This window comes from Molossus molossus, unplaced genomic scaffold (assembly GCF_014108415.1).
Source record: "Molossus molossus isolate mMolMol1 unplaced genomic scaffold, mMolMol1.p scaffold_m16_p_10, whole genome shotgun sequence".
Classification (NCBI taxonomy): domain Eukaryota; kingdom Metazoa; phylum Chordata; class Mammalia; order Chiroptera; family Molossidae; genus Molossus; species Molossus molossus.
Window position 1 is genome coordinate 38,429,252 of NW_023425345.1, and position 18,911 is coordinate 38,448,162.

Below are 18,911 nucleotides of genomic sequence, written 5' to 3' on the forward strand. Positions count from 1 at the left end.
TGCTATTTAATTCATTATCTCACTTAACCTTCCTAACAACCTTATGGGTTTATTGTTCTTCTTTCCCTTTGGCCTATAAAGAAGGTACTCAAATGGATGAAAACTTTTTTCAAAAATCACAGATAGTAAGGGACAGTATATAAACCAAGTTCTGCCAGATTCCTCACTTTCCCACATTTTCAAAAATAATTCTTTTCTTTAAATAGAAAAAGTAATGAAATATAATAGTAAAATGGCAGCTATCATGGTATATTTTGTGATCATGATTTGAAACCTAGTAAAATTATTAGGGTCAAATTTTTAATATTCAGTGTGTATATTAAAATAATGAGTAAAAATTGGAAAGTAAGTAAAATTATCTCTTAAATAATTATATATTAATAACATCTTGCCCTGGCCAGTTTGGCTCAGCAGTTGGAGCATCAGCCTGCAGATCAAAGAGTAGTGGACAATATTCTAAATTAAGCAAGAATATGGCCACACCTAGCTGCTGATGAGGACAATCACACCAGTTGAAGAAAGAAGTTATTCTTGTTAAACTTAGCCTGTTAAAGCAAATGTAGAAAAGAAAATTTGGGATGCCCTGGTGAACCACTCTGCCATCCAGGATCCATCTGTGAATTCCTCCTTCTTTTTCAAAACCAGCTGAAGCTCTAATCTTACTTAGAAACATAGTATATCTAAACTATATACCCTTCTTCTTTCAGCTAGGTCTGAAAAAAAGGGAGCGAGGATAAGAACTGACATAACTTTATTTCAATTACTTAATGGGCCACTTCCCTAACTTAAAGATGAACCAAAAAAATAATCAATCAATGGATATGTTAGATTTGTTAATCTGAAAGAAGTGGTTAATATGAAGTACTAGGGCTAATTTTCCTCTCTGATACCATTCCTAAAAATAAGAAGAAAAGTACTAAGTTTTTCTAATTATTTCTCAATGACATTTAGTATCATAAAGACAGAAAATAATGGAGTAATCTGCAATATATTAGAGGTGAAAAATAGAATCACTGAATTTTAAAACATAATGAAATCACTGAAAAGAAGATTGGTCCTTTTGATCAAGATAACCTCCCAGACTTAGAGGCAAGTTCAAAATATGTATTTAATGTAACAATTAATAAAGATACTGAGAACTCTCCACAAATTCAACATCATATAATAATTTTAAACAGCAGTTTGTAAAAACATTGCTTTGAACATCATTAAAGCAAACAAGCAAAAAATACTTAAAAGTTAAGATCACCAAGGACCAAAAAAAAAACCACACCAAAACTAAAAACTAAAGGGGATCCACATTCGAATGTACAGGATAAAGATTTGATTTCAAAAGTAAGAAGAAAAAAAGCATGCAAGTAAAGTAAATATGTTACATCCGAGAGAAAAAATTAATGTGCCAGAAGACAATGAAGGAATGTCTATAAAGTTTTGAGTAAGAAACACCAAAAAGCAAAAATTAATTTTATCCTCAACTAAGTTTACATATACGAATAGCAAAATGACAAGGGCAGTCATGCTAGTTTATAAACATAACCCACATATTCTTCCTGATAAGTCTCAAGTTCCTGCACAAAATAATAAACAAAAATAAAGAAACTGAGAATGTTAGAATATAAAAAAATAAAAAACACAGTGGTAAAGTTGAATAATTATTGCTATAACAGTATAAAATGTAATGCACATTTTAAATTTCCTAAATTTCCAGATAAGTTTAATATGCAGTAACATGGTACCTGAATTTGTAAGATACCTAACCTCATAAAAAATTACTGTGAAATCAATTTTTTTGAGTGGGAATACAGGATTTAGAAATAAAGAAGTTAAGAATAGCAGTAAGAAAGTTACTAAAATTTTTCTTTGGAAATTCCTTTTTTAATAGTATATATCAAAAGCATAAATACACTTTGTCACGGTAAGCTAAATATAATTTAGTAATCAAATGGACCTAAGGAATTCTTTTTTTTTTGCTGCACAGAGTCATTTACTTCTAATTCTCTCTAGCATCTTTAGTCTTCACTTTGCAATTTTGCTTAAAGAAAGGTTCACAGGGTCAATGGTAGACAAAAGAACTCAAGAATGCATGGTAAACATAAATACCACAATGCCAACAGAGCAGTCAGCAACTCAAATAACTGGGATTTCCAAGCTGTATTCTCTATAGTTCTCTAGTCATGACTTGTTATCAGCCCTTGTAATGTTATACCTGCCCCTGTAATATGATGGTGATTTCAGATAAATCAATGATAATACACACACTTTGTTTCATAAAAACAATGAGACTTAGTATTTCACTACGCTTTGATAAATGGAGGTGTAGAAGAAGTCAGTCAAATGACATTTCTCCTCTTAGATACTGCTTCATTCCTGATTATGTTAAGAGAAATAGAGCTCATTTTTCTTTTTATATATTGCAATGCCTTTACTCAGTGACATAACTCTTAAACAATTTTGGATTTCTGCTGTCTTCAGGAAGCTCTCCTGAACACCAGGACAGGCAGGTACATCCCTCTCCAGCACTAATCACATAAAGTTTTTGCTCTATCTTAAAAATCTATGCGTGGCCCTAGCCAGTGTGGCTCAGTTGGCTGGGTATCGTCCCATGCACCAAAGGATTGCTGGTTCAATTCACAGTCTGGCTCAATCCCCAGTCAGGGGCATACAAGATGCAGCCAATCAATGTTTCGCTCTCACATTGATGTTTCTCTCTCTCTTTCCCCCTAAAAATCAGTAAAAAATCTTGTGTGTGTGCACGTGCGTGTGTGTGTGTGTGTGTGTGTATGTGTGTGTTACAAAATTATATTTTCAAAACATTCAGGGAACTCATTGAGCAGGCTAAAATGTTTTCAGGGCCAGCCACAGAGCAGAGGTCAGTAGTGGCTGCAACAACAGGACCAGCACCTGTACACCTGGGTTTTGGGTCCTAGTTACCTAGACCAGGCAGGAAGAGGGCTCCAGAAATGAGCTGTTTGGACTCCCAGAAGCACTGACTACTCCCAGAATGGCTTTACTCTAGGCATTTGGAAGTTCCAAATAGTAGAGCCATAAATTTCCTAGCAGCTAAAATGTGCTGCCCACTTACTACATAGCAGAGCTTGTGCTAAGCATTTGACTTGCATTATCCTTGAAATCAACACAACACACAGCTATTTTATTTATTTTTAATATGTTTTTATTGCTCTTTTAAAGAGAGAGGAAGGGAGAGATAAAAACATCAGTGTGAGAGAGAGACATCAATAGGCTGCCTCCTGCATGCCCCTACTGGAGATGGAGCCCACAGCCGGGGCACGTGCCCTAACCAGGAACTCTCTGTCCATAGCACGATGCTCAGTCCACTAAGCCACACACTGGCCGGGCCACATAGCTATTTTAAGATGGTAACTACTACTGTCCCTGTTTTATAGCTGAGGAAAATAAGGCTTAGCCATACAGCTAGTATGCGATAGAGCCTGGATTTAAACCCAGCAGGAGGACTGACACCTAAATTAAAGATCTCCTCCAATCTCTGACTGCATCTAATTAGATCTGAACCTGATGTCTCAGAGATCACAGTAGTAGCTCTGGGAACAGCATCAGCAATAGAAATCTTCAAACTGGAGAACTGGATGAAACCTGAGGAAATGTTTGATGTAAATACCTCCTTTTTTGATTATTTAATTTTTTTATTATTGATACTATTGCAAATGCCCTCTGTTTTACCCTCTTTGCCCACCTCCACCCAGTCCCCACCCTGTCCCCAGGCCCTCACACCATTATTGTCTGTGTCCATGGGTTATACATATATGTTCATATGTTCTTTAGCTAATCCCTTTACTTTCCTTTATCCAGTCCTTCCCACATCCTTCCATTCTGATATTTGTCAGTCTGTTCCATGTATCCATCTGTGCCTTTGGTTCTAGTTTGTTCATCAGTTTTGTTCATTAGATTCTACATATTAAAAAGACTTAAATTTGGTAGAAGTAGAATACAAACAGGACATAGAATACTCAAGTCATTACAGAAAAAGAATATTTCATTATTATAGCAATTCTAAGAGAAAAGGAAACTATTAGAAAGCATTAACAAAAATACAAAATTATTAAGATTATAAAACAGACATAAAAGCTTATTCAAAATGCTAACAATGGTTATCTCAAGGTTTTGAAATTAGATACAACTTTTTCCCCACTAAATTTTTACAAAGAATATGGATTACTTTTGAATTAAGAAAATATATTTTAAAAATTGGTTGAGAAAAACCAAAATAAAATATCAAAACTGTTTTTAAGGGAATAATTTCTCAAAACATGTTATTTTAATAAACATATGAATCAAACTTACTGGTTCATAAACTAGACCATCTGCGGATGCAACCATTGTTTCTGCTAAATCCAATACATCTGCTCCAATATCTGCATTTAAAAGAAATTTAGAAGTTTTTCATTTTATGGTAAAAGCCAAACTATATCACATATAAACTAACAAATTAAGAAAACTAACAGAAAACTCACATTCCTATATTGCTTACTTAAAAGTTAAAACAGCAGCATTATATAGATTTGATTGCGATTATTCCAAAAATAAAACTTTTTCTACTTCTTGCACAATAAAAACAAACAAACAAAAAAGACTCAGCATCTCATGGTAAAAGGTATAAACTTTACTGAAGAGCTTTGCAAAAACTGGCAAGAACTAATCACAAGTACTAAATGGCTGCTACACAAACTATTAATCACAAGAATTATTTTTAGAAATTAAAAGAAATCTTAAGGCAAAGCTACTGATGACTTTTAAAATATCAACAGAATTAGTTTATTTTGAAAACATTAAAATTCTAATGGTATTCAAACATCAAAAATAAGATATATTCAGAATTTGGATACAAAGTATTTCTTTCTCCTTAAACCACTAACATAAGGAAAAGAAAGAGATTTAAGGTTGTTCTGAGATAAAATCTCCCCCAAATTAATTTCTTTAATTGTTAGGATAATACTATTTGACACTTTAAAAAATATTGTCTGAACTACTGAATTCTTGGTCTCTACCTTTCAAGTGGTAATTTAAAAGACAACTGTTATGCAAAAGCATCCTCATTTTTTTGAGAGCACTACTGATTTAAACATTATCTAAAATATATATTAACATTTTTTCACTTCTACCAATATAATCAAGTGAAGCCAACGAAGAAAACAGAAAAGAGATCACTATTAACCTAAAATACTTGGATCTGTTATTTCAATATGCAAGAATAAGCATAAAGACTGGCAAACTGAAAGAGTGAAACAGGATATTCTTGAGGAAGATGGGTATAAAAACCGGTAGTTCAAACAAGAAATAAATAAAAGATATTATACCTAAACTAAAACTCTGATTCACAAAAATGTCCTCCAATTTCTTTTATTTTAATTATACTAATGTGCAAGTTAAATCTTCTCTTTCTGGAGAAGAAATTTAAAGAATATTAAGTTGGGGAGAAAAATAACTTGCATTATTAAATAGCACTGTAATAGCATTTTATGATATTGTAAAGGAAAAATAAAGTTAAAATACAACCAGTGGATTTCACTTTTTACTAGCCATTGTTTAAACCATAAATACATATAGATTCAACAAGTTAAAGGTGTACTTACACTGACACTTCATGGCAACAGTAATATCTATATTGATTCTCAATTTGCTAAAAGACAAAAAGGAAACTTTAGTACCTACCAAGTAATCAACAACACATGAGAAATATAAATCAATTCTATGAAAAACTTGGATCTCAAGAAGAATATGTCAATTAGAACTTAGTCAGTATTTCTTATGGTCAAAACAAAGGTACTCTAAAATTAAGAATTCTATATTGCAATTACTCCAAAAGCGTTTCTAATTTCAGTTTTTAATATAGTATCCTGTAATTTATTAAATTAAATAACCTCAAGAAACTCAGAAAAATAAGTCTTAACCTTTGCTTACATAAACCTTATGTAGAATATTCCTTTAAAACTTCCAAAATCTGCCCTGGCCGGTTTGGCTCAGCGGTTAGAGCGTCGACCTGTGGTCCGGAGAGACCCGGGTTCGGTTCCCACTAAGGACATGTACCTCGGTTGCAGTTTGTCCCCGGCCCTGGTTGGTCGTGCGGGTGGCAGCCACTCGATGTGTCCCTTTCACATCGATGTTTCTCTCTCTCTCTCTCCCTCCTGCTCTATCTGAACAAAGAATGAAAAAGTGTCCTCGGGTGAGGATAAAAAAAAATAAAATAAATAAAATAAAACTTCCAAAATCAAGAGTTAGGAATTGCAAGTCTTTCTCCTCTATTTATCAAATAAATACTATAGATCAGGCATTATGCCCAATTCCCTACAAATATTATCTTCTTTATTCTTTATCATGGACCTATAAAGTGGGTAGCTTCACAGTTCTGTAGGTAAAACAATGGTGTTTAGGGCAGTGTTAAGATCACATAACCACTGAAATGGCATACTGGAAACTAGGTCTGTGTGATATGATAAAGGCAACCAAACTGCCAGGAAAAAAACCTCTGATGCTTAAAGTTTTGCATGGCCTTTTAAAAAGGCTCAACTAATGCTTTATTTTCAAATGAAGTGTTCAACTGAATTCATTTTCAAATATTAAAATTAATTTTCAAATATTAAAATTAAGCACCATGAATAACAGAATAAGTACAATCAACATCAGTCTCATCCTGTGCTATCATCAAAACTTTTTTCACTCTAATAATTTGCATCTGGTTTCAACAGGAATTCTTAGAGCTTCAGAAAATTTTTCAATACATTTCAGAGCTTCACAGAGTCTTAAAATTGTCCCGAGTTCAAGCTGTGCTCCAAATAGCCCTGGGGATTAGGCCCAGGAACTGCTGTAGGAACTAGAGAAGACCAAGTAGACAGGCTTCTGGGCATCCTCACTATTGTTATGTAGTGAACTATGTAAGACTCCATTTAGAAAAAATAAAGTGCTTTATTGGTGCCAAAAACAAACAAAATAAGAAAAATAATATATTCCTTGAAAACCTATGTTATCAAGAACAATACTCATGTTACAGATGAAGAAACCAAGGCCCCAAAAAAGTTGGTTGTGTGACTTACCCAAGGTTACACAGCAATTTACAAATGTTGATTTACTACTTACTAGTCATCATGAAGAAGGTACTATAATTATCCCCATTTAATAGAAAAAGAAACTGAAGCACATGCAGATATAGATTTAGTAACTTACCACAGCAAGTAAATGGCAGAGCTGGGATCGGAATTCAGAAGTAAATGTCTCCCCTATCTAGTACAATCTTACTATTATAAATCTGTTATTTTCAATCAATATAAAAGCGCAAATAATACAAATAAAGTACATTTGTCTATATTTTAAAAGTTTTTGCCCTGGCCGGTTTGGCTCAGCGGTTAGAGCATCGGCCTGCGGTACAGAGAGACCCGGGTTCGGTTCCTGCTAAGGGCACGTACCTCGGTTGCAGTTTGTCCCCGGCCCTGGTTGGTCGTGCGGGTGGCAACCACTCGATGTGTCCGTTCACATCGATGTTTCTCTCTCTCTCTCTTCCTCTCTCTCCCTCCTGCTCTGTCTGAACAAAAAAATGCAAAAATGTCCTCGGGTGAGGATAAAAAAAAAATAAAAATAAAAATAAAATAAAAGTTTTAAGTGATGTTATTTACATTTAAATTTAGCTTAGATGTCATAAAAATCAAGTTATAAACAACTATAATGTATATCTGAACAATATATATTTACCAAACTACACAGATCAGTAAGCTATTTCAAAATCTAAAGAGAAAACAATTTTAAGACATTAAACAATCCCCACCAGTTCAACATCTTAAAAAAGAGCCCTGGCCAGTTTGGCTCGCAGTTGGAGCATTGGCCTGCAGACCAGAGAGACCCGGGTTCGGTTCCCACTAGGGGCACATACCAAAAATAAAAAGAACACCCTATGTTTTCCTAACCATTTTATACAGTGCATATTAAATCAAAGAAGCTCCCTTTCAGAATGTAAGCAGTATTCAAATGATTCTAAAATGTTTCACATAATGCACGCAATTAATGAGAATCTGTCAGAACTATTTCTTCAGAACCAAAATAAACCATAAAAAGGTTAGACATTTTTTTTAAAAGGTATCTTATCTTTAAAACAATTTGAATCTAACGGTATTTCAAGAAAAAAGTTACCTAGAAAAATCCTTGTCTACTTCATATTCATATTTCATCCATGTATCTTGATATACTGAAAATTCCATTATGGTTAATAAAGCCATCGTGGTAAATGCTATTATAGAAACTGAGAAATCAAACAAAAAAGAATAAGAGAATTAAAACAATTTCTTAAAGATAAACACCAGTAAACTATTTTAAGTGACATATATCAAAGAATGCCTTAATGCTTGCCATGTGAATTAATACTATAAAGTTTTTCTTAAAATGTCCATTCTAGTTTTTTTTTTTTTTTAAAAATCAGCCTAATTTTTTAGATCTTAAGAAACTATAATAATCTGCGTGCCTAAAAGTCAGATAACATATATCTTAAATCTCTTATAAAACTCCCACCTACTTTGGAATCTCCTAAACATATTATTTCATTTATAAAAGCAACTAAAGATCTGAGAAAAAAAACTATCAAATACTATGACAAAACACACTTAAAATCTCTTGTGCAACAAGAACTTGCACTATTTTTGTTAATAAAAGTTAATCACAAGAAATTAGAAATAGCAAGCAATTTAGTACACATTTACCAAATGAAATGTCAATCTTATATGAAACGTTATTTTATTAGTTCTTCATAGGGAAAGAAATAATAGTAAATACTGTTATGGTTCTATATTTTTCTTATATTTTCCACTGTTTATGTATTTTATTTAACAAATACTTCTATCTGTATGAGTTACTGTCCTAAGCATTTTATAGATATAAATATTAACTTATTTAATCATTATAGAAACCCTACTACATAAATACTGACATCATCCCCATTTCATGGAGGAAGAAACTAAAGTAGAAACAGACTGAATAACTTCCTCAAGATCAAGCAGTTAGGAAGGGGAAGAGGTGGGACTGAAATCCAGACAGTCTGGTTCCAAAGTCTAAGCTCTTAACTATTATCTCATGCTGCCTCTCTCCAGCACTGTGAAATTTAAGAATTATTATTATCATGTCTAAATTGATTTATTCTTAACCAAAAAGGCAGAATAAAGGCACATCATTAAATAATTTCTTCAAAGTTAAATTATATTTATATATAATAATCTTACTAATATAATTATATATAACTCACCAGCACCAACACAGTAAAGTTGGATTAATTTGTTCTGTAATGTTTTAATAAACACTACTAAATGCATGGACTACACTGAGTTAGATGCCAAAGAGAATATATGTAATAAAATTAGAGCAAAACAGCATCACATGAGGATAGACTAGTTACCAAGTTACTACACATTGATGAATTCTTCCTCATGGCTATACTTCTGACATTGCATTTGGTGAAGGAGTTTTAATTTAAATTGATACTCACCTGTACCCCCACTGGCTGAAGTCTCTACATAGCTCTCAGGAACCTTCGGAAAGGCATCCAACTCTTTCACCAAACTTAAGGTTTTTTTCCGATTCAGTCGCCTCATCTTCAGGAAAACCTTATTCTTTCATATAGTCATGCTAAGGAATAAATAACTTATAAATATATCTTCCAAAAAGACAAAAAGGTTTATTTTATTATTATTATTTTTATTTTTAGAAACTGACAAATGTCCTTAGAAGAACTCATTCTCATTCCTCCTTGAAAAGAAAGCTTAACACCTATTCACATCTCTCCTTTCTCTACTCCCACCCTGACAAAAAGTACTAATGAAAGGCAATTTACACACACGAACACATTAAATAGCAAAAAAATAAAGAGCAAGTCAATCACATTCCTACTAAACTAACAAATATATAAAAATAATACATTCCCACTAACAAATGACAATGAAAACAGGCATGCTCATACATTGTTAATGAGAATATAACTATACACGATTCCCCTTTTGACTAAATTCCTTTTTTAGGAATGTATCTTAAGGCAATAATCTGGGTTGTGCACAAAAATTGGATCACAGGGATATTTCTCATATTGTTACTTATAATTATTATTTGTTGTTGTTGTTAATCCTCACCAGAGGATATTTTTCCATTGATTTTTTTAGATAGAGTGGAAGGGAGGGAGGGAAGAGGAGAAGGAAGAGGGAGAGCGAAACATTGAGGTGAGAGAGACACTTGGATTGGTTACCTCCCTCACAACTCTGATTGGGGCCAGGGATCTAACTGCAACCCAGGTACTTGCCCTTGACAGGGAATCGAATCTGAGACGCTTTGGTCCAAGGGCCAATGCTCTAACCGCTGAGGCAAACCAGCCAGTACTGTTATTTATAACTATTGAAGGCAGACACAAACTCATGGTATCCAATATATACACAAAAATTTTAAAAGAAATCATGGGAGGACTTTGTCTTCTTTAAAAATGTTAGCCTTATCAAATTATCTAGTTTTACAATATATAAAATATATTTAAAATATATAAAAATTGACTGCTATACTTTTTTTTATCAGTATGCCAATACATCTTCAGTATGTTACAAGCCATAAAAATAACTGAATTCTCAAATATTTATATAATTTTTATGACTGATTTATAGAAGTACTATAGGTGATACTATAAAGCATCACCAGAAATCAAACCTGTATTAATAAAATCAACACCTAACTGCAGAATAAATTAAATGGTTGTGGAAGCCATTAAAAGGAAAAGAATTTCTCTCAAAAAAAAAAAAAGGCAGAAAGATTTGTCTAAAATCTAATGTGTGAGGTTAATATAAAAGAATAGGCCACAAAAAGGGCCTTCACAGAGAAAAAGGAGTGTCAGAGGAGTAAAAAGCGGCAGCAATCATGGAACACTGCCCAAAAGAGAGCAGGCCCTAACCAAGGACTCCACTAATCAGTCCACGAGGGACCCACTGCTCTAAAGTAAAGCTGGATGCATTTATAGGTTGATTTCATCTGTCGTTAAAAACATCCAACTAACTCCCCTTGCTAATTCCATGCTCACAAAGTGGCTTTCAGATTACAATTTTGCTTCTCAGGTATATGGTTTTCCTAAGAAAAAAAGAACATGTAGACAAAACAGATGACATTTCCTAATCCCCAGGATAGTTATAAAACTGGTATTCTCATTTGTAAATGAAGCTTCTGAGTGCTTGTTAGGCATAAGTCTGCTCCCTAAAATTGTTCAACTGAATAATCAAATTTATTTTCTGTACCTGCTTATTGGTAACTGCACAAAGATAGATCCTCCTTTAATCTTTCAATTCCTATTCATTCTTTCCTACTGCAGTTAAATGTTGAATATGTTCAATCTCTTTATCTTTAAAACTCTCCACTAAAGCTCAAGTCCAACTCCAACTACTGATCTCTGCCTGCATACCTAGAACAAACTTAAAAGACTTTAGTTGTTCCCATTCATCCACTGTGACTAATTTCTCAGCACAGGCTCACTTCTTAACTAAATTTCTCTCAGCAAGATCACTAACAACTTCCTTAGTACTAAATCCAGTGGACACATGTTTGGCCTTTACCTAATTTTGCCTAAGAGAAAATTAACTATCATTTGTTTTCCTTCTTCTTCTTCTTCTTCTTTTTTTTTTTTTTGGTTAATCCTCACCTGAGGACATTTTTTCCATTGATTTTTCTTTTTTTAGAGAGTGGAAGGTGTGTGAGGAAGGCAGAGAGAGAGAAAGAAACATCAGTGTGGGAGAGACACCTCGACTGGCTGTCACCCACACGACCCAACTGGGGATTGAACCTGTGACCCCTTGACCCTTCAGTGCATGGGCCAACACTCCAACGACTGAGCCACTCTGGCCAGGGTTTGTTTTTCTTCTTGAAACACTCTTACTTTGGCATACGTGACAGTACATTCCTGATTTTCGTTCTACCTCTAAGACCTTCTTTGGCTTACTTTTCGGACTCTTTTTCTCCCAGTTCTGCACTAGGCCTTCCTCCCAACCTTCATGCTTTCCCCAAGCCATCTCTCATCCCTTCAATTTCCACCTGCGTACATGTTGATTCCTCCCAAATCTTCATTCCCATTCCAAAGCTCCCTGCAGGCATATATTATGCTTTTGCCTCTATTATACTTTCATGGGGGCATTCCAAAGACAATTCAGACTAAAGTCCAAAAATTAATACTTCACCCTTCCAAACCTGTTTCTCCTGTGTTCCTATTGTAGTTAATGATGACACCACGTATCCCAAAACACAAGCCAGAAACATGAGTTATTCTTAAACTTAAGTTCTTCCTAAATTTCTCTCAAATCTGTCTTCTCTTTTCCAGACCCACTGAAAAGTTCCTTACTAGTACCCTGGTCCCAACCGCCACAATCTATCACTGCATTGCTTCAACAACCCTTAATCTTCAATCTTTCAACTCAGTCTCCATCCTACAACCAATAATCTTTTTAATACATAAAAGTGATCTCACAAATTTTCTTTTTAAAATGTTTGTATCCGTTCATTCCCATTACATTTGAAGAGTTTGGACTCTATCCTAACAAAGTTTACAAAGCCCTCAAAAACCAGGTCCTGCTTACCTCTCTTCAAATCCAATTGGGCAAAGTTTAAATTCTTGCCAAATGAAATCACTTTCTAGTCCTTCAACATGTTGTTCTCTCTGCCAGATGTATTCTTTCTCCCTCTCCCCCAACTCTACTTTTGGAAAACTCCAACTCACTCTTTAAATCTCAGTCTAGACATCTCTCTCTCCAGGGGGAAAAACACCTTCCATGACCTTAAACATATTTGTTACAGTATGTGCTTCTAGACACTGTTTCTAATTGCTTTTTTAATTTTCTGTTTTCTCCACTGTAATGCTACAGCAGGAACCATGCCTAACAATCTTTGTATCTCCAGTGCCTGGCACAGCAAGTATTTGATTAACATTTATAGAAAGAAAAAAAGAAGAAAAGTAGGAAATTTCCCCAGAATCACCCAGTGTTGTACAGCTTTCCCAACAAAACAAACTGTCATTCTTAGGTACGTAAATATATAGAAATATAAGATCCACAAAGAGTTTTCTGTTCTGCACACTACAGTATATCCCAAGCATTTAGAACAGTGGTTGGCACACAGCAGGTAGCATTGTTGGGCAAATGAATAAAACTGTGAATTTTACTTCCTAAATGTTCTGTATTTTACAAGCTTTATAAATACTTTCTTTAAATTATATGTAAGAATAAAGAGATGTAAACGTTACTTCTACAAATTCTCTAACAATTCATATAGTCTCCTCCCTTAAAAGTCTAGCTAGTATATTCCACTTGGCCGCTTCTGTCTCTAGCTTCTTCCATTCCGATTTTCCATGATTACTACTCTAGAATGAAGCACCTTGTCACTCTGCTGCTACTCCTGTCCCATTCATGTTAGTTTAGCACTAATCTACATCCAAGAAACTCACTGTATCTCCAGTACTTGCCACTCTAATCTATAGAGCCACTGTTCTGATATGAACAAGTTATCCAATAACTCCTAGTTTTTCTAAAAACAATTCTATCTGCTCTCAATATGAAAACCTAACATTCAACCATTGGTAATTCCCTTTAAATCCCTACTTTATTTCTCAGACTCAAAGGGTAAAAAAAATAGCATGTTTTATGATTTCTCAACTACCTCCTCCCTTTTCAAGTCTGTCTTCTAATATACTATACATATACTACATAGAATTATAGCCTAACTTTCATATTGTGCTAGATATTATTTGAAGCACTTTATATATTAATTCATTTAATTGTCTAAATAAACAACTCTATGAAGTGATACTATTTTTTATCTCATTTATATATAAAGATACTGAGGCACAGAAAAGTCAAGTAATTTCTGCAAGGCCACTCAGCAGGTGGTAGAACTTGGATCTGATCCCAAGCAGCCTGGCTCCAGAGTACATGATCCAAACTACAGTATACACTCTCACTTTAGTACTTGTTATCACTTTCTCCATCCTGATATATTGATAATTTCGGGGGGGAGAGGGAATGGTGATAGAAGGAGACTTGAGGTGGTGAACACACAGTACAATGTACAGATGACATATTATAGAATTATACACCTGAAACCTATATAATTGTATTAACCAATGTCACCCCAATAAATTCAATAAAAAAGTACAAATTAAAAAAGAAAAGAAAAAATTGTCCTTAATGACTTCAGCATCTGGATCACATAATTTGCTTCTTTTCTTCCCCAATCCATCACCTTCCTCTGGAACTCATTACCTGATGACACTTATCCTATGATAGTCATTCACAATTATAACCCTTTTACCATATAAATGTAACCCATCTACTCCAGTAACCTCCATCTAAATTCTACACAAAGCATCATACAGGCAGGGCCATATTTTGGCTCCTCGTAATTTTTTAAACTGCTCCACCTCTAAAATCAAAAGACACTAATTTTCCTCTCTAAGCAACACCAATTATACTTCCAGCTCCTTAACTGCTTAACCAAGAGAGAATCAGCTCTTTATTTCCCTGTGTTCCAATCTCTTGGGCTCCTCTGTTACCCAGTTCTATTGCTTCCATTCCCACTCTATTTGACTCTCCATTCAGTCTAGTCAGCCACTTTGAAAAACTCATTTAGAAATATCCTAGAAAAGTGCTTTCCAAAAAGTCAAAATGTCTTTTCTTTTATGAAATTATAAAAATACATAACAGAGGTTTTTGTTATTTGTTTTGTTTTTGGATATCCTCCTTTAACAAAATTAAAAACTGCAATTCTATGTCAGTCCTCAAATCAAGCCCCTTTTCCTTTTTTTCTATATATGTTTTATACTGCTCCACAAAATCTAAAACTTTAGGAGCCATTGCACTAGATTCCTTTGTCCACTTGCTGGTGCTGCTCTTCACACTTTGACTATCTGCAGTACCATATCTGTTTTCTCCCATTTCATTGCTGAACAGTCATGTATAATTAAAAAAAAAAAAAAAAAAAAAAACTTCAAGAAGCTGTTGATAAAAATTGCAATCAATGCTACCTTTCATGCTGGAACACAAAAACATACAGAATCAACACTCAACCTAAGTATGTCATATAGACTACATTTTATCCTTGTATCCATTTGAATATAATGAGACTATCAGATGCTTTACCAAAATTAAAATACAGATTCATGACACTTTTTAGTCTGTCTGCTCAACTAAGTTTACTTATTTCTCCAAACAAAAATGGAGATACAATTTTTCTCCTGCTACCCACATTTTATTAACTAACTTCTATTTAAAAAATATATTTGGCAATATGAGAAATAGTTAATTGGTTAATACATATGGACATCCTATAGGTCGAACTGTGTCTCTCAAAAAAATACATTTAAATCCTAACCCCAGCACCTGTGAATGGGTCTTATTTGTAAATATTTGGGTCTCTGAAGATGTAATTAGTTAAGGTGAGATCATACTGAGTTGGAGTGGCCCAAAATCCAATGATTGGTGTCCTTAAGAAAATCATGTAAAGTGAATCTACAAAGTGTCCAATAAACAAAGAAGCAAAAAGAAATGTGAAGGCACAGAGACACACAGGGGTGAATGCCATATGAAGACAGAGGCAGATTAGATGCATCTACAAGCCAAGGAGGGCCAAGGACTGCCCAGAAGATAGAGGAGGCAAAGAATAACCCAATCCTAGAGCTGTCCGAGGGAGCATGGCCCTGCCTACAGCTTGACTTCAGTCTGCAAGCCTCCAGAACTAAAAGAGAATAAATTTCTATTTTTTAAAGCCACCCAGTTTAAGATAATTTGTTACTGTAGCCCTAGAAAACTAACACAAGCTATTAATTAGAATAGGAAAGGAGTCAGAACAAATATTATCCAGGCCATCACTGAACTTCAGAAACAAAAAGCAAAACTACAAATTATCTGTAATTTTAAATTACTTAATTGTATTGCATTAAAATACATTACAATAAAAATATTTTTATGAAAACTAGCTTGGCTTCAGTTCACAAACACTGGATGTTCAAAAGTACTTATTCTTTTCATTTTAAAACAGACTTATTTAAATGTTATGCTTTTAAAATTATTTACCATAAAAGGGAACCCACCATATGGGAGACCATAACTGCCAATGATGCATCAGATAAGGGGCTAATTTCCAAAATTCATAGAGTACTCATACAACTCAACAAAAGGAAGACAAAGAACCCAATTTAAAAATGGGCAGAGGAGCTAAATAGACACCTCTCCAAACAGTGGCCAAGAGACAAGAGGTCAAGAAACATATGAAGAAATGCTCAACATCACTAATTATCCGAGAGATGCAAATTAAAATAACAATGAGGTATCACTTCACACCTGTCAGAATGGCCGCCATCAACAAATCATCAAACAACATGTGTTGGTCAGGGTGTGGAGAAAAGGAGACTCTAGTACATTGCTGGTGGGAATGCAGACTGGTGCAGCCACTATGGAAAACAATATGGTGTTACCTCAAAAAGTTAAAAATTTAACTGCCATTTGACCCAGTGATCCCACTTCTAGGAATATATCCTAAGAAGCCTGAAACACCAATCAGAAACAATATATGTACCCCCATGTTCATAGCAGCACTATTTACAATAGCTAAGATCTGGAAACAACCCAAGAGTCCATCAGTAGATGAGTGGATAAAAAAGCTGTCGTACAGCCCTGGCTGGTTTGGCTCAGCGGTTAGAGCGTCCACCCTCGGTCCAGAGAGACCCGGGTTCAGCTCCCGCTAAGGGCGTGTACCTCGGTTGCAGTTTGTCCCAGGCCCTTTCAGGTTGATGTTTCTCTTTCCCTCTCTTTTCCTCTCTCTCCCTCCCACTCTATCTGAACAAAAAATGGAAAAATATCCTCGGGTGAGTATTAAAAAAAAAAAAAAAAAAGCTGTGGTACATGTACACAATGGAATACTATGCAGCTATAAGAAAGAAAGCTCTCTTATCATTTGAGATGACATGGAGTCACCTGGAGAGTATTATGCTAAGTGAAACAAGCCAAGCAGAGAAAGACAAATATCACATGATCTCACTTATTTGTGGAATATAATGAACTAAACAAACTGATGAACAAAAGTGACTCAGGTACAGACTGACAAACCCCAGAAGAGGGGGGGTTGGAGGGGAAGAGATAAACCACAGAACTTATATGCATAACCAATGGACATAGACAACAAAGCTGAGGAAGGGAGGAAGGTATCAATGGGGGGAAAAGGAGAAACATCTGTAACAAAAACAAATTAATAAAAATAATTTAAAAATAAAAATAATTTAAAAATGTAAAATAAATAAATAAAACAAAATTATTTACCATAATATAATTCAAATAAATCTAATAACCTACTAAGTGATTAAAAAGGTTTATGTGGAAGTCAAGTTAAAGATAGTATAAATAAAAGTTTTGTGATTAGAAATATTTGGGTTACTATCTAGGTACTTAGTTGTGTGACAAATTTGGAAAGATCCTCAACTTCTCAGAATCTTCTATTATTATTTTATTTTAAAAGGAGGGAGAGAGCCCTAGCCAGTTTGGTTCAGTGGTTACAGCATTGGTCCACGGACCAAAGAGGCCTGGGTTCAATTCCAGCCAAGGGCATGTACCTTGGTTGCAGTTTGTCCCCAAACCTGGTTGGAGTCATGCAGGTGGCAACCAACTGATGTCTCTCTCTCACATCGATATAATATTTCTCTCTCTCTCTCCCTCTTGCTCTACAAGATAAATGAAAAAATATCCTCGAGTGTGGAATTTTTTTTTTTTTAATCCTTACCTGAGGACATTTTTCCATTTTTTGTTCAGATAGAGTGGGAGGTAGAGTGAGGGAGATAGAGAAATATCAACGTGAAAGGGACACATCGAGTGCCTACCACCCGCACGACCCAACCAGGGCCAGGGACAAACTGCAACCGAGGTACATGCCCTTAGCGGGAACCAAACCCAGGTCTCTCTAGACCGCAAGCCAATGCTCTAACTGCTGAGCCAAACCGGCCAGGGCTCAAGTGAGGATTTAAAAAATAAAAATAAAATGAGGGAGAGGGATATAATGGCTACCTCAGTTTTTTATTCAAGATAAAAAAATTAAAAAAAAAAAAGAGTCATTTAATAAATATCTGTTTCTAAATTCTCAAAAGAAATGCAAAGATTTGTAGGATATTTGAGAATTCTGTTAAATTCTTTAAGGAAAGTGGAAGTGGGAGAATATATGAGATTAGTTAATAACATGAATAGACTAGGGATGATATAAATTTATAGAATAAAAGTTAAAAGAAGAGATTACAGAGTGATGACATAGAACAAGTAGCAAAAATGCCCAGTAGCAATGAGGAACCAAGGACGAAAATAATCCTCCTCAAAGAATGGCTTGACTATAGTAACTACTCGATAAAAATGTACAAAACTAAAGTAAAGATGTCTATAGGACATGGTAAGGAAAATGTCAGGGAAACATGAAATATTATTTATAATGGAATGAATGTCCCCAAAAGCAAGGAGAATGGGTTAACAAGGCACTTAGACAGCAATAGTACTGATCTAGACTGCAATAAGACTGTGGGGAGGGTAGTAGAATGGAGGGATTTTTACCTTACAGAGGACAACAGTTTAAGAAAACAAACAAGTGGAAGATGGAGTTCAAAGACATCATTAACCATATCAAAGAAAAAGAGTATTCCAATAAGTTGAGGGTCAGAAAGAAATTTTTTTAACAAAAGTCTTCTTCAGTCTGTATTTTGACTTAGTGAATGTGAATGTTAACTGTATGCCAGGCACTGTTCTACGTGCTTTGCATGTTTTAACTAGTTTAATCCTCACCAATCACATGAGTTAGGCATTATTATTCCCATTTTGCAGATAAGGAAATTAAAACATAAAGAGGTTAATTTGCTCATCATGACA

General features: G+C 34.6%; 1 protein-coding gene across 2 annotated transcripts in view; it reads right to left on the reverse strand.

Annotated features, from left to right (window-relative positions):
* Window positions 1-18,911, reverse strand: part of ERGIC2 (ERGIC and golgi 2) — a 40,931-nt gene that overhangs the window by 20,622 nt on the left and 1,398 nt on the right. The window contains exons 1-5 of one of the 2 annotated variants that reach the window (XM_036252683.1): window positions 16,356-16,377; window positions 9,497-9,636; window positions 8,155-8,263; window positions 5,610-5,656; window positions 4,321-4,391 (exon numbers count right to left, since the gene is read on the reverse strand). In XM_036252683.1, coding sequence (XP_036108576.1) covers window positions 4,321-4,391; window positions 5,610-5,656; window positions 8,155-8,263; window positions 9,497-9,602 — 333 coding nt within the window. In that variant the 5' untranslated portion in view covers window positions 9,603-9,636; window positions 16,356-16,377. Of the gene's footprint in view, window positions 1-4,320; window positions 4,392-5,609; window positions 5,657-8,154; window positions 8,264-9,496; window positions 9,637-16,355; window positions 16,378-18,911 lie in introns of those variants that run through there. The other variant, XM_036252682.1, reaches the window with a different exon arrangement.